This window comes from Momordica charantia (assembly GCF_013281855.1).
Source record: "Momordica charantia cultivar OHB3-1 chromosome 11 unlocalized genomic scaffold, Mcharantia_2.0 BLBB01000011.1, whole genome shotgun sequence".
Taxonomy (NCBI): domain Eukaryota; kingdom Viridiplantae; phylum Streptophyta; class Magnoliopsida; order Cucurbitales; family Cucurbitaceae; genus Momordica; species Momordica charantia.
Window position 1 is genome coordinate 2,082,762 of NW_028275159.1, and position 13,427 is coordinate 2,096,188.

General features: G+C 38.0%; 2 protein-coding genes across 8 annotated transcripts; one reads left to right on the top strand and one right to left on the bottom strand.

Moving 5' to 3' along the window:
- The first annotated feature begins 5,859 nt into the window (after nt 1–5,859).
- Nucleotides 5,860–7,147, top strand: LOC148208009 (transcription factor MYB73-like). Its single transcript, XM_088119444.1, has one exon. It carries the CDS (start codon nt 6,021–6,023, stop codon nt 6,849–6,851), a length of 831 nt encoding a protein of 276 aa, XP_087975570.1. The 5' UTR covers nt 5,860–6,020; the 3' UTR covers nt 6,852–7,147.
- A 301-nt stretch (nt 7,148–7,448) lies between these two features.
- Nucleotides 7,449–13,427, bottom strand: LOC111004999 (protein MRG1). Of its 7 annotated transcripts, none has more exons than XM_022276339.2 (11): nt 13,282–13,427; nt 12,763–13,145; nt 11,755–11,808; nt 11,619–11,632; nt 9,224–9,357; nt 8,756–8,793; nt 8,437–8,541; nt 8,261–8,340; nt 8,028–8,197; nt 7,816–7,927; nt 7,449–7,731 (listed from the first exon to the last, which is right to left on the bottom strand). In XM_022276339.2, exons 2-11 carry the CDS (start codon nt 12,931–12,933, stop codon nt 7,638–7,640), a joined length of 972 nt encoding a protein of 323 aa, XP_022132031.1. In that variant the 5' UTR covers nt 12,934–13,145; nt 13,282–13,427; the 3' UTR covers nt 7,449–7,637. The 7 variants fall into 7 exon arrangements, with proteins under 7 accessions (XP_022132031.1, XP_087975568.1, XP_087975569.1 ...); XM_088119442.1 differs by having other exon boundaries at nt 7,843–7,927; nt 11,619–11,653; XM_088119443.1 differs by having other exon boundaries at nt 7,820–7,927; nt 11,619–11,653.

A 13,427-nucleotide genomic window follows, 5' to 3' on the forward strand; every position in this document is an offset into this window, starting at 1 on the left:
TTTGGGCTTAATTAAAAAATATATATAAAAAGTATAAAAATAAAAATCCTACTTGGGCTCTTTGCTCTGTTTTAAGTTTTCAAAATCGTGTTTTTGCCTTGTTAAATATTGATATAAATAAATGATTCTTTAAATATTATTTATTAAAAAAAAAGACCAATATATCTTAATTAGTATATGTATCATTAAAGAGTCTTTTTTTAGTAAAACAAGTGGGATGAGAAAATTTGAACTCATATTTTTAGTAGAACTCCAAATCTTTTTCTCAATTTTTTTTTTTTAATCACAGTTAAAGAATTCGTAGAAGCATAACAAAAACATGGTGGTCATTATGATTCCTCGACATTGTAAAGTTATCCATAGTTTTATATTCTTTTTATTAGGTATGGCCTATGGGACGGCGGTTTGATTCCATAACCTACCCCACAACCGATTTGGGCTATTATTGATAAAATATGGGCTCAACCCATTTATGCAATATGGACTTTCAGAAGAAAACTGAAGCCCAGCCCATCGACTCTGCTATTTCTATCTCAGCAATTAATCGTATTTGATTGAGTTGATTTCATTAGACCCAATGCTACACTACAAATACAAACACAGTATGCTGCACTGCAATATTTGACTTTGGGCCAATTAATGAATTTGATGCATTTATGAATTATTTGGATTATTAGAGGCATCCTGATTAAAGAATTCGACAGTCAACTAACTACATTGTTTTGGTCTGTTGCTGTCTTTCTCCTCAAATTCTCTTCATTCTATTTCGCATTCAATAACTGAATGTCCAAATATAAATATTCACTTTATTTATCTGTCTTCTTTCTTACTTTGTCTTTTGTATTTTATTTTATTATTATTTTTTTTAGCTTAACTTGCCTGCTTTTTGGTGGGACAAATAGTTTAGGTGGGACAAATAATTCCCATGTCACCCAATCATTTCAGAAATGCACAAAACACTCCACCAATTATGTTATAGTAATCCAATAATAATATGTGTTAGCTGTAATCCACTCACCACTTTATGTACAATTACAAGTACGCTTCTCATAAATTGGTTTGTTTCTGTTGAAACTATTATTTATAAGAATCCAAGTGGTGGCCGTGGGTGCCCTTTGTTATTTATTCAACAAATATATTATATATAGCAATTTGTGCCATTTGATTGTTTTCGATAAGTGGATGGATTACTTGTTTTTTCAAATATGACCAATCAAATCAGGCCTCAAGTTTTTGTTGAACCCTCCTTTGCAACCTTATTTATTATTATTATTTTTTTTACGTGAGTTGTTTTCATGATTGCTCCTTAGTTTTTCATTTTTATTTTTTTCCAAGGACCCCACGCAAGAAATCAAGATATTCGATTTTTTTTTTTTTTTTAAAGATATGTGTGCTATAATTGCATGCATTCTCCATCCCTCATCTTGAGTTTGAACGTATTCTACGGTATAATAAATATACGATCAGTTCCAGTAATTTTAAAAGTAAATAAATTTATGGAACGACGAGAAGTTGGAAGCCTTTAAAAATTGGTTTGGGTTATGAGTAATGAATAAAGAGAAAGGTTTATTTGTGACAGTCTGTTGCAAAATGGAAATATAGAAGTAAACTGAAAGTGAAGGAAAAAGTGAAAAAGAAAGAAAATGTATGGATTTGGAATTAAAATTGGAATGTTGGGGGTGGGGGCAATTTTCGTAAATTGTGATAATTGAGGAAAATGATGGAGGGTAATGGTACGATTCTGTTGGAAACCTAAAACTCAAAGTGGCATATAGCTGGCAAGTGGCAACCCATTTCCATTTCCTCACAAACCCCAAAACGACGCGCTTAGGTTACCTAAAAAGCTTTAAATTAAATTAAAAAGGCTTCTTCCCCTTTCGTGCCACCTCATCTTCAAAAATCAATTACTACGCAGTCAGATCTGACGTGTGTTGTGTGATGCAAATCTAGCCGCACACTCCCCCCGGATCAATGATCATCCCTCCAAAATCTACAGCCTCTATTCACTCACTCCCATTATTTACTCTGGATTTTTGATCTTCTCCAAAGCAAGCATGAGTGAAGCTATTTGGAACGAGGTAAGTGTGCAAAAGAAACATATACTTTAACGTCAAGTCAATAAAAGACTGATCTAAGATCTTAATACAATAAACTTAGATTCGATTCCTTTGACTGAACTATTGAATCATCTTTTGTCGAACTACATAGGTCGTTCACTCAATGTTTCAAAAATAGTATAAAAAAATATAGATCTTTCCTAGTCATCGATGCGACGTGTTAGATGTTGTGGTCCAACACCCATAAAACCACCTCGTTTGATCTTTGTGTTGTGGGCCCCTCTCTTCCCCCATTGGCATTGGTATTTCAAAATTCCAGCTTACTTCCGCTCCCCAAGCTCGCCCATTTATTCATCCAAATTTGTATTCCTCAACTTCATCAATTAATTAATACTTGAATCTTGGGTCATGATTATCCCCTTCCCGACATTCAAACATTCTCCCTAATCTCCATAGTAATAAGGTTTGAGGAGCTTGAGAGTTTCAATTCCAAATGGGTGTGCTGCTGCTAAATGTTAATTAATTGTTGGGTGATCCGAGGATGTGTGTGCGAGTGCAGTTATATTGTTTTCCCATGTGCTTTTTGATTGATGCATTGATTTGATAAGAAAGAGGAATAAGATTAAGGGCGTTGACGTAAATTCTCAATAGAAAAGAAAAGGGTTGGGCTGGGCTGGGCTGGGCTGGGGCTCGTGTAAACACTACCAAAAGCCCATTTGTCCAAAACCATTGGCTGTAGCAGTCAGTTTTATGGCAACCAGCATGTAATGGATTCGGGATGGGGTATGGAGGTCACGTGAGGAGCAGTTGCGAGGGGGACGATGTCACGTGAGGAGGTTCAAGGATAAAAAACGTGCGTACGGCCAAAGGACATGGTTGGTTACATGTTTGCACGTGCCACTTCACATTGGCCTTTTATGTCCAACTACCCCCTCCCCCTCCCTCTCCCTGTTTTCCTTTTTTCTATTTTCCTCATTTCTAGATTTCCCCCCCCCATTATCTCTTCTCTTTAGACTGCACAAAATTTTAATTCCTCATATGCTTAATGTATTATTTAAAAAATAAAAAGTCCATATATATATATATATTTAACAAAATTTTCTATCTTATAGAAAATGAAATAAATTTAATTTTGATCTAATATTTCTTTTGGGATGGGTGGAGCCAAAATCAATAATGGGAGTAGAGAAGAATGAGGAGAAAAAGGTCGGACTATTATAGGGCCTTTTGGTTGCGAGAGCAACACTGCGGTGTTGTTGCAAATTGAAAGAAAAAAAAAATAAAGGTGCGCGTGATTATTTCTTTAATACTCCAGGTCGTAGTATTGAGACGCTAAGAGAAGCGCCTCAACGCTACCTCAAATTAAAAAAGAATATTTTTCTCTTCACTTAAGTTTGGCCGAACTCAAAGAGGTTGTTATCGTATATTATTTGTGTGGTTGCACAAATGTTAAAGGAGTAGCGACAACATATTAGCAGAGAGATAGAAACGAGAACTTGGAGTTGTAGTGCGACGTCGACAACCAATTCTCGTGAGTATTTTGGTGAAGTTTTTCATTACTGTATGCCTAGATTTCTATTGGTGTAGCACCTAGAAGCTAGGTGGTCTGTAGAGGGTGATTATTGCGTATACAAATTTTTTTTAATTAAATTACAAGTTTAGTTCATAAATTTTAAAGATGATATCCAATAGGCCTTTGAACTTTAAAATGTGTAAGATGTTTTTGATATTGTATCTAATAAATTCTTTAACTTATTGAATATTTTAAAAATTTAAATGAATATGTTAGGCATAAAATTGAAAAACTGTATTCCTATTAGGCCCTAAATTTAATTTTGGGTCAATAACTTTGTGGATTAAAAAAACATTGATTATCTCAGGAACTATTTGACTCAAAATTGAAGTTGAAAGATGTACTAAACATACTTCTAAAATTCAAGATCTATAAATACCTTTTTAATATTCATGAACGTGTCGTACATAAGATTGAAAATCTCAACCAACCTCGTGTTCTAGCCGCTTGACCTTACAACATTTGGTATTGGTGAACATATAAATAATTAATTCATAAAATAAGTGAACATCACGAAGTTTGAACTCATTTCCTCCCACTTTATCTAGTTTACGTAGAAACATATTTGAGATAGTAAGGTAACATACTAATTATTTTTTAGTAAAAAAGAAACTAATTTGGCATTATTATTATGTAATTAAGATGCATTGAATTAATTTAGTTGGGATTCAAACTGATGAGTTATTTTAGAGACATGTGTCAATTATAGCTAAACTTATGTTGATGGTTAAAAAAGAAATTGAGAAATAAAGAGATTAAAGAAAAATTATTTTAAAAAGCTCATGTATTTGTTAAATTATTGCTTTAATAACATATATAGACATACTAGAATGCTACTTCACACATAAAACTTAACTTGTTTATTAGTAGATTTTGACTTCGTATCTATAAAATCTATTTTTCCAAGTCTATTAATAAAATAATAATGTCAAATATTTATATATATGAAATGATTTAACTGCAACGAAAATTTTGAGAAGTTAAGACTAAAGACTATTGAAAATCTCCTAAAATATTAGGTACCATTTAATACGTTTAAGGGGAAAAAAATCATAACTTAAATATCTCTAAATTTGAGCCGACTAAAGTAATGAATAAATGAATACCTTGTAAATACCGGGGGAAAAAAACCAGTGAATACCGTCCACGAAAGGTGACAGATCCTGTCCGGAAATTGATTACATATGCTAATAAAGTAGTGGTGTTCATTTTTATAAAAAAAAAAAAAAAAAAAAAGTTTTGGTTCATTTATGTGCACTCATTCTAAAACTTATGAATACTTCATTAAACTTTGGACATAAAGAAGAAGTATGCATTGGATGAGATCCTAATTTCGAAGAATATCTCAAAATAGAAACTATGGTGAAATCAAATGTGAAGGAGCGTGAGGGGCACGTGTCGGTGGGCGTTAAGGTTAAGGCAGCGGTTTACAGGCTGGACTGACATGATTGCAGTAGCGTTCCTTCCCGGATTCTGCTACTCAAAGTTTTTTTTGTCGTTTTGTCAACCAGCTCACCACTTCCGTGCGTCCTTTTCGGATGTTAAAATATCCCTACTTTTCCTTTTTTCTTTCTTTTAGGTTCGGTTTGGTAAATGCTGTACAGGCTGGCTGAGTCAAAGTCGTCCGCTCCCATCCAACTCCCAACCCTATGCTTCCTTCGACTCTTTTTCTTTTTTAATTCTCCCAATTTCTCATCTTCATCTTCAATCTTCATCTTCGTCTTCATCTTCTCCACGCCAACTGATTCCGTTTTCCCTTTTTCCAAAAAATAAATATTAACCTCCTCTCTCTCTCTCTCTCTCTCTCTCTCTCAAACATGAAACAAACAAAAAAAAAAGGGATGAAATCAAAACAGAAATTATTGACTTGTTTTGTCTTCTTATCTGGTACGTCGGTTAGTTACTAGGAAGGGCCCCACATGATCTTGTCCGTTAATTCTGATTAGAAAAGTTTTTATAAGTTACGATTCAAACTTTGAGGACGTGTGCATTTAACAACAGTAGGCAAGGCGGTTTTCAAAAGGAAAGGAACCGAAACCCCTTCCCTCATTATACGTGTATCTCCACTCCACCGTTGCCCGACGCGTGTCCCCTTCACAGCTGTATTCGTATTTCCTACTAACTGCCTTTGCCTTCCCCCCCCCCCCCCCCCCCCCCCCCCCCCCTCCAAACCTGCGAACGGCTATCACCGGTCACCACTTCCTCCCAACCAGTCATCCGTATAAATATCCCTCTTCCTTCCTTCAACGCCTCTTCTCTCTCACAACAACCTCAGCCTCCGCCTCCGCCCCCGCGCCCGCCCCCGCCCGCGCCCGCCGGATTTTCTTTTCCCTAATTTACACATACAGAGAGGCCTACGGGTTAGCCAGCTTAACAGCTTCCTTCCATTTATGGCTACCGCTAATAATAATGTTGTCGACCGGATAAAGGGTCCCTGGAGTCCCGACGAGGACGAGTTGCTGCGCCGCCTCGTACAGAACTATGGCCCCAGGAATTGGTCTCTCATCAGTAAGTCCATCCCTGGTCGATCCGGCAAGTCGTGCCGACTGAGGTGGTGCAACCAGCTTTCGCCGGAGGTCGAGCACCGCCCCTTCACTCCCGATGAAGACGACACCATTATCCGGGCCCACTCCAGATTCGGGAACAAATGGGCCACCATTGCCCGACTGCTCAATGGTCGCACCGACAACGCCATCAAAAACCACTGGAACTCCACTCTCAAGCGCAAATGCTCCGACGACTTTCAAGACGACCCCCACGCGCACCACCCTCTCAAGAGATCCGCCAGCGCTGGCGCTTCCGCTTTGTACTTCAATCCGAGTAGCCCGTCCGGCTCCGACTTGAGCGATTCTAGTGTACCCGGAATGTCGTCTTCGCGGGCCGGGAAGCCCACGGCTGTGACGCCGATGGAGGTCTCCGTCGATCCTCCCACCTCGCTCACCCTGTGTCTGCCTGGATCCGACTCGTGTGGGGCCTCAAAACTCGTGTCGGAAACCAATCAGAATGAGGCGCGACAAGTAGCGGCACCAGCTCAGAGTGCGAACAGGTTGGGGATTGAGAAGCAGTTCTTTAGCTCGGAATTCTTGGGTGTGATGCAGGAAATGATAAGGAAAGAGGTGCACAGCTATATGTCTGGGATGGAGCAAAATGGTGTGTGTTTGCCGACGGAGGCCATCAGAAACTCAGTCATAAAACGGATTGGGATTAGCAAGCTCGATTAGCAGCATGACAAACAAGTCATCTTCTCTTTTGTGTTTATTTTAATCTTTTCTCCGTTTTCCCCCCAAATTTATAGATGGCAATAAATTTTGGTAGTGTACAGAACGAAGAAAAACAAAAGAATTGGGGGTCGAACAAGGTAGAGAGTTTCAAATATGTCGTATATGATAGAATCATAGAATCAGATCACCGGTTCAAGTGGGTGATCTTGTAGGAAATTTGGGCAAAAACCCTGTTCGTTTTAATTAAATATAAATAAGAATAATAACCAAAAGAAAAAAAGAAGTTATGGAGCAAATTTTTGGATTTGGATCCTTGTGATTCGCGGAACAGGAACTGGATGACGAAAATGGTTGAGAAGACACAAGTGGGAAATGTGGTAGACAGTAGATGAATGGTCCAAAGAACAAAACAAAGTAGTACTATAATATAATAGTTGAGCTACCACTTGGAAGTTGGAGGTGCGATTGGAGAACTAATAACATGTGGAGCACAGTTTTGGGATCAAATCAAGACACAAACTCTTATGTCGGTTTTTGTAATACCATACTTGAATATAAAAGCAATGGGGACTGTACGAACTGAACAGAGATAAGATAGATCCAAAGAAACGGAATTGAAAAGAAAAAATATTACAACTGCTGGAATTTCATAATGGGCTAATCATCGCATTGGATCGGAGTTGAGGCGATAGCGTTATGCACGCAAGAATATATACAGTGATTAAGAAACCACAACAGGCTTTCTTTTCAATGGCTAAATTGTTTTCGAGAGTTAGGATATATGTTTTAGTCATGGGAATTGTTGTTGGTGCTGGTTTCCATATTCTCAGGCACATGGTACGATGATAAGAAAAATGCACTCTGATTCTTCCTTAAAAACCTGCAACAGACACATCAAAACATTATATATTTCCAGGGTCTGTATTTGGTTGAAATTTAAACCAGAAGAGAATGAGAAACCCACGAACAGTCAAATAAGAGGAGTAAATACTTGAGCAAGTCAACTAATTTCTGTTGCAGTTCCATCAAAGTCTCCTCTTCAATATTGGCTTGCGACAACAGCTCAGGCAACCTAACTGCAATTATGAAAACGCGGCATTCAAATCTTCAAAATGCTACCCACCTCTCCCTCTAACTTATGCTCTATTGTAAGAACAAAGGCATCAGCTTTATTACCAAACAGACGTAGAAGGTGTTCGGCACCATATATGGTAGATGGAGAGACATCATCGATGACCAATTCCTCAAATTGTCGACGCTCGCCTTTGTATAGAAGCATCACGGGTAGTGCTTTATCGAAGTAACAAATTAGTCCCTTCACTACTTCTCCTACCGATTCGTCTCTCCTGTTACCGAATACAGCATTGTTAAGAAGATGAGAACAGGGTGCAACAAAACAACACACTTACGTTCCATCCTTCTTCAGCCTGTATTCAAGATATTTCTTCATTATATCTTCTACATTAGGCGTACGTGGGAGCTTTACGAGCTGCAGAAAAAGATAAAAATTAACAAAACCCAAATAACCAGATCATTAGATCCTACGAAATGATGGTTAAGGCAAAACAAAGGCAGATATCATTACCTTCCCCAGATGCGTAACAAATTCACTGTCATCAACTAGTTGCTTCTTTAGTTTGACTGGAATGTGTATGTTCACTAGCTTCTCGACATTCGTGGCATTTTTCTCCTACCAGTAAAAAATGAGATCCTAGGTTTTTAAAAAAAGAAATTATGACCTGCAAAAGGCTGATGCCAATTGCCAAGGACAAGATAAAATACTGTACATGGTACATTTATCAAGTTTAAGCATGCAAGGAATAATTCGAGGGTGGGGGAGAGTGGAAAGGTGAGCGTGTTAGATGACTTTAAAGGGCCACTGGCAACATTCAACTTTGGCATACCTTACTAGCATCATTTTTTCGCTTCCTCCCTTTTATCACTGCACAAAAATTTACAATTTTATAGAAAAGATTAAACGAAGAACAAGTTTCTTAGGAAACATAATGTTTCATGCCACCATTTAATATAGTTGGCTGAGGGATTCTTAAACAAAAAATGCATCCCAGTTGAAATTTATTACAAAAGAAGTAAAATTAGAGACAGCATTAGGGTAGGGAAAACCACGAGGAGCAGTAAGAACTTAGTCAAATCAACCATTTCATCCCACTGTTTTTCCTTTTAATTAAAAATCCAAATGTTCCCTTCTTAAAAGCCAGACCCCGACAAAATTGAAACGGTTGTAGTATAAATTCCCATTTTCAACAGTACACTGTTGCAGTTATGATATTCTAAATTGAAGACTAACCTACACTTAAGTATCATAATACACAGCAATGGATAGATTATTGATTAAACAAACCAACGATTACCATGCTTGGGTTTAATCTGTGATGCCCGAGCTGCCTTTTTGTCAGTGCCCTGCTTTTCATTGAGTTCCAGCTGTTTCTGCACATTCTCATCAGTAAACTTCAGTAATCGTTCAAGTCCTGCCCACTCGTCCCAACTGTTACATAAAAGAAAAGAGGAAATTGAAGATCTATCTGTTAGAAGTTTGAAGTAGTAAAGTAAGCCATGCCCTAAAAGAAGGAAACTCGTCATTTTCATATCATTTTGGCAAAAGAACTTCCCCATATTCCTTGCAGAAACAAATCTGATTGACAAATAAAAATAACTAAGCTTCAAAATAGAATAATCATAACACCTATCAGAGACTGTAAACTCATTAATATTTGAGTAACACCCTTTTGTTATTGTTGTGGATGTCTTAAGTAGATGATACACATTTTTTGTGCTTATAACAAAGAGGAGCCTGATGATACCTCCTCGGAATTCCAAAAATTTGTGGCAGCAGCTGGTATGAAAGTGAACTTATGGAAGACCATTTAAGTAGGCATTAACATTGAGGTGGATGAAGTGACTGTCAGTCTACTTTACTGACTGAAAAATGGGAAGTCACTCATTCAAACCTCCCGCCCTCTCCAGTTAGGCGACAAAGACATTGTCACTAAAATCGGGCCGGGCTAAATATTCCTTGACTGGTCGTCGGCTCTAGTCTAGACTTTCCCACCCAAGGAAGTTCTTGGAAAGCCTTTAGATTTATCAAGCAGAAAGAATGGCAAGCTCCTGAAGGTTTACAGTTTGAGTACCTTGGTATGCATTGGAGGGCAATCCTATTTCTGGAACCCAAGGATTCTTGAAAGACCGAAGTAGTAGAATGCTATTTTCTTTGGAGCAGGTAAACAAATATTATCCAACCTGTTTTATCTAGCATGCTAGCTAACACAGGTTGGGTCTCTTTTCCAAATACCCGAGAAAGTGGCCAATACTCTTGAAAGATAAAATGAGAAATTTATTATGGGATGGGAAAGGTATTAGTTTTGGTAACCATTTGGGAAGGGGTGGAAGAAAGTCTAATTCACAAAGATGGTGGCAACCAAGGCATCACAATCTTAGGGAGAGACACTGTACTACAATCCCCAAATATGTTTTGTGCTTTGCCCATGAAAGTGAATTTCACTGGTATTCTACAGTTCGTCAGTCCTCCCAAGTAAATATGTGGAGGAAGAGGGAGTTGGTTTACTGCTAAAGTCAGAGGATAAAGGTTACTAGAGCCAGGAAGTATGTGGTTTGTTGTAAAACACTTTCTGACCAGTCTCTTTCAATCGAATTACTTGTGGCCTTAATAACAGCTTCTGGAACGATTCACGAGTCATTAGGCCATTGAAATTTGACCTTTCCAAGAGTACTCAATGTAGCAAGCTTTAGAAATTCTGCACTTGCTGAATGTTGGTGTAGCCTTAATGGTAATTCGTAGATGGCTTTAGCTAGAAGAGAGAATTTTGAAATCTGAGTTACTTACTGGAAGTTATTGATGCAGACAGGCCCAACCAACAGAGTAAAAAGGGTTCTTTCTTCCCGTTCTCTCAAAAGCTATTAATGCAATTAAAAATATTCAAATGAGACACCCCAGACGTACTGCTAAACTACTTGTATTTTGTACCAAATCCATTTGTGTTTTCATCACCCCTTCACCCAAAAGCTTGAATCTTTGTGTCTTCGGGAGCTCAATATAGAATGGATCTTTCCTGAGTTAATCATACAGAATTCCATCAACTCCTGACAGCCATCATCTTCGGCAAAAAGCAAAGAGGTTTTGTGTTATTTGGGATCCTATTCAGCATACAGTTTCTCCTAGACTTGTTGAGTTGATTTCTCAACCATGGTACTTTTGCATTCTCAATGAAAGGTGTCTAGTTTCCTATAAAAAAGAATGAATAGATAAATAAAACAGGTATCATAACCCTGGGAACTACAAAAATGGATGCTGACAATTTATGTGAATAATTGAAAGTTCTGATGCCTTTTTCTTCAAGTATTTACAATGTTCAGGGTCAAAAGATAAAAGAAATTTGACAATTATGCAGAACAGTTTGCTCATCTGCATTCACATTGATTTCTGCACAAACTTCAAAGAACTTTTAGTCATGCATATATGATATTCCTGAAAGCAAATACGTGAAGAATAAGGAAGCCATAAACTGAAAAGGAAATAATCTAAGTATCTAACAGTTTCCATTTATAAATAAGAAAGGATCTAACAAGTTAGATTAGGAGGTCCAGGCGTGAGCAAGAGTAGAGTGGTCACTCAATGACATATATCAAGAAAACAATATGTCTAGAACCAACATTCTGTTTCAAAAACCAGCAGATGAGATATGGGAACTGTCTCTGTCATTGGTTAACTTAAAAGGAGGACTCACTCACGTTTTGCTCCATCCCTGCGAAACAAAGAACATGGTCTCAAGAACCATAAATTTGAGTCAACCTCCCTTATGCACAATACCCCTCCCCAAAATAGAAAGAAGAGAGAAAGAGAGAGACACAAGCATACTCTACTTACGAGGTAATGAAGAAAACATCTCCATTCTTTCAACTGGTATTCCGTTTTCAGTACCTAGCAATCAAAAGAAATGGCACCCAGAAAGTAAGAAGACAAATAAGCTAACTTCTATGAGTACCATAGAAATAACCAATTGAGTTGATGCATCTGTAAAGGCTTTGTAATGTCCCGATCCAAATTTTGACCTCACTATGGGCCCCCAATAAAAGTCATTAGAAGTATTCTGAACTTAATCCTTCATCCAAGCAACAGCAGTGCATTTCCACACACTTTAACCCCCAGCAAGATTTCCTATGGTCTTGACATGACTTTGGGACACGTCATCTTATAATTTCTTAATTGTTCAGCTAATTCATTGGAGAGGTTACGAGGTCAAGTATTCACTGAACATTTTAAAAGGATGGGGGGTTCAAGTCCCTACAAAGCATTCTAGCCAGGATGGGAAGGTTCAATTTAGTATTACCCTAACAACTCAAAGCCAGGGCTGCCATGGCTAGGAATAAATTCTAGTTGAGTATTAGTGCATAACAACATTTGTCACAAATGGCGAACTGTTAGGTTACATATTCAAAGGCATCAAGGCATTGTTTCAAATCCGAGGTTTTCAGCCACTTGAAAGCAAATGCCATAACTAGCAAAGATCCATTCTTAAAACAAAACTGGGGGCTGATTACTACACAAGTGTGAATTAAGTGGTTTGAAATAAATTCTTGCTAATTTTTTCTATTTCATTTGGCCCAACGCCAAATAGTCTCTCACATTGTGATCATCCATTCTTGCTAATTTCTTGGGCAACCTGGATTTTACTTAACTAATAATCTGCCTACTAGTTCCTGTAGATTACAGAAGCATGAGCAGCTTGCAATTTTAGCGGAAAAAGAAAATAAAATGAAAGCGAACTACATTATGATGAAAAAATTAATTCGACATTCCTCCATAGGGCAATCTTCAAGAATCTGAGAAATGGAACAAGAAGGGGTAAAAGATAACTGGGGCAAGAGGTTGAACCTTCGCTTCGTATATGATACTGTTATGATAAGCAAGAACCTTCTCTCCTTCTGAGAAAGGACAAGGCTCGGAAGGCGGGCTGTCGACTCCATTTTCGTCGTCGTCATCCGAATCATTCTTGGATGTGGTATCGACTGAATCAGAGGCAACCCGATTCTCAGGGCTTCCCATTTGAAATAGATAGCTTGGAGATACAATGGTAGTTGAGATTCGCCTTGGCCTCCGATTATGGGGGAACTGTGAGAGACAACAAAAACGAACCAAGACTCCTCCTATTGGGGTTTTTGCGATTGTGGGTTTTAATTTTGATCGCAGTAAATTGAGGGTTTTCTCTGTCGTCTTTCAATCCACCAACGATGGTCGTCTCTCTCAGTATCCTGTACCTGCGAAAAATTCGTAGATTATGTAAATTGGAAAAGAAAACCTCTCGGAAATGGAAATTGGAGGGTCTCTACAGTCTGCTCTCTGTAATAATACGTATCTGACAAAGTGACGACGACGCATTGTGAAAAACTTTACCGAATCAACAGTGAAACCATCGCCAAATCAGACCCATTCCGTCGCCGCAAGCCCCTGTTTGGGGACTGGGAAATCATCGTTTTCCTTCCTCCTAGATTATATTATTAATTAAATTAACCTCCTAAAATTAAACCCACCAATAGCAT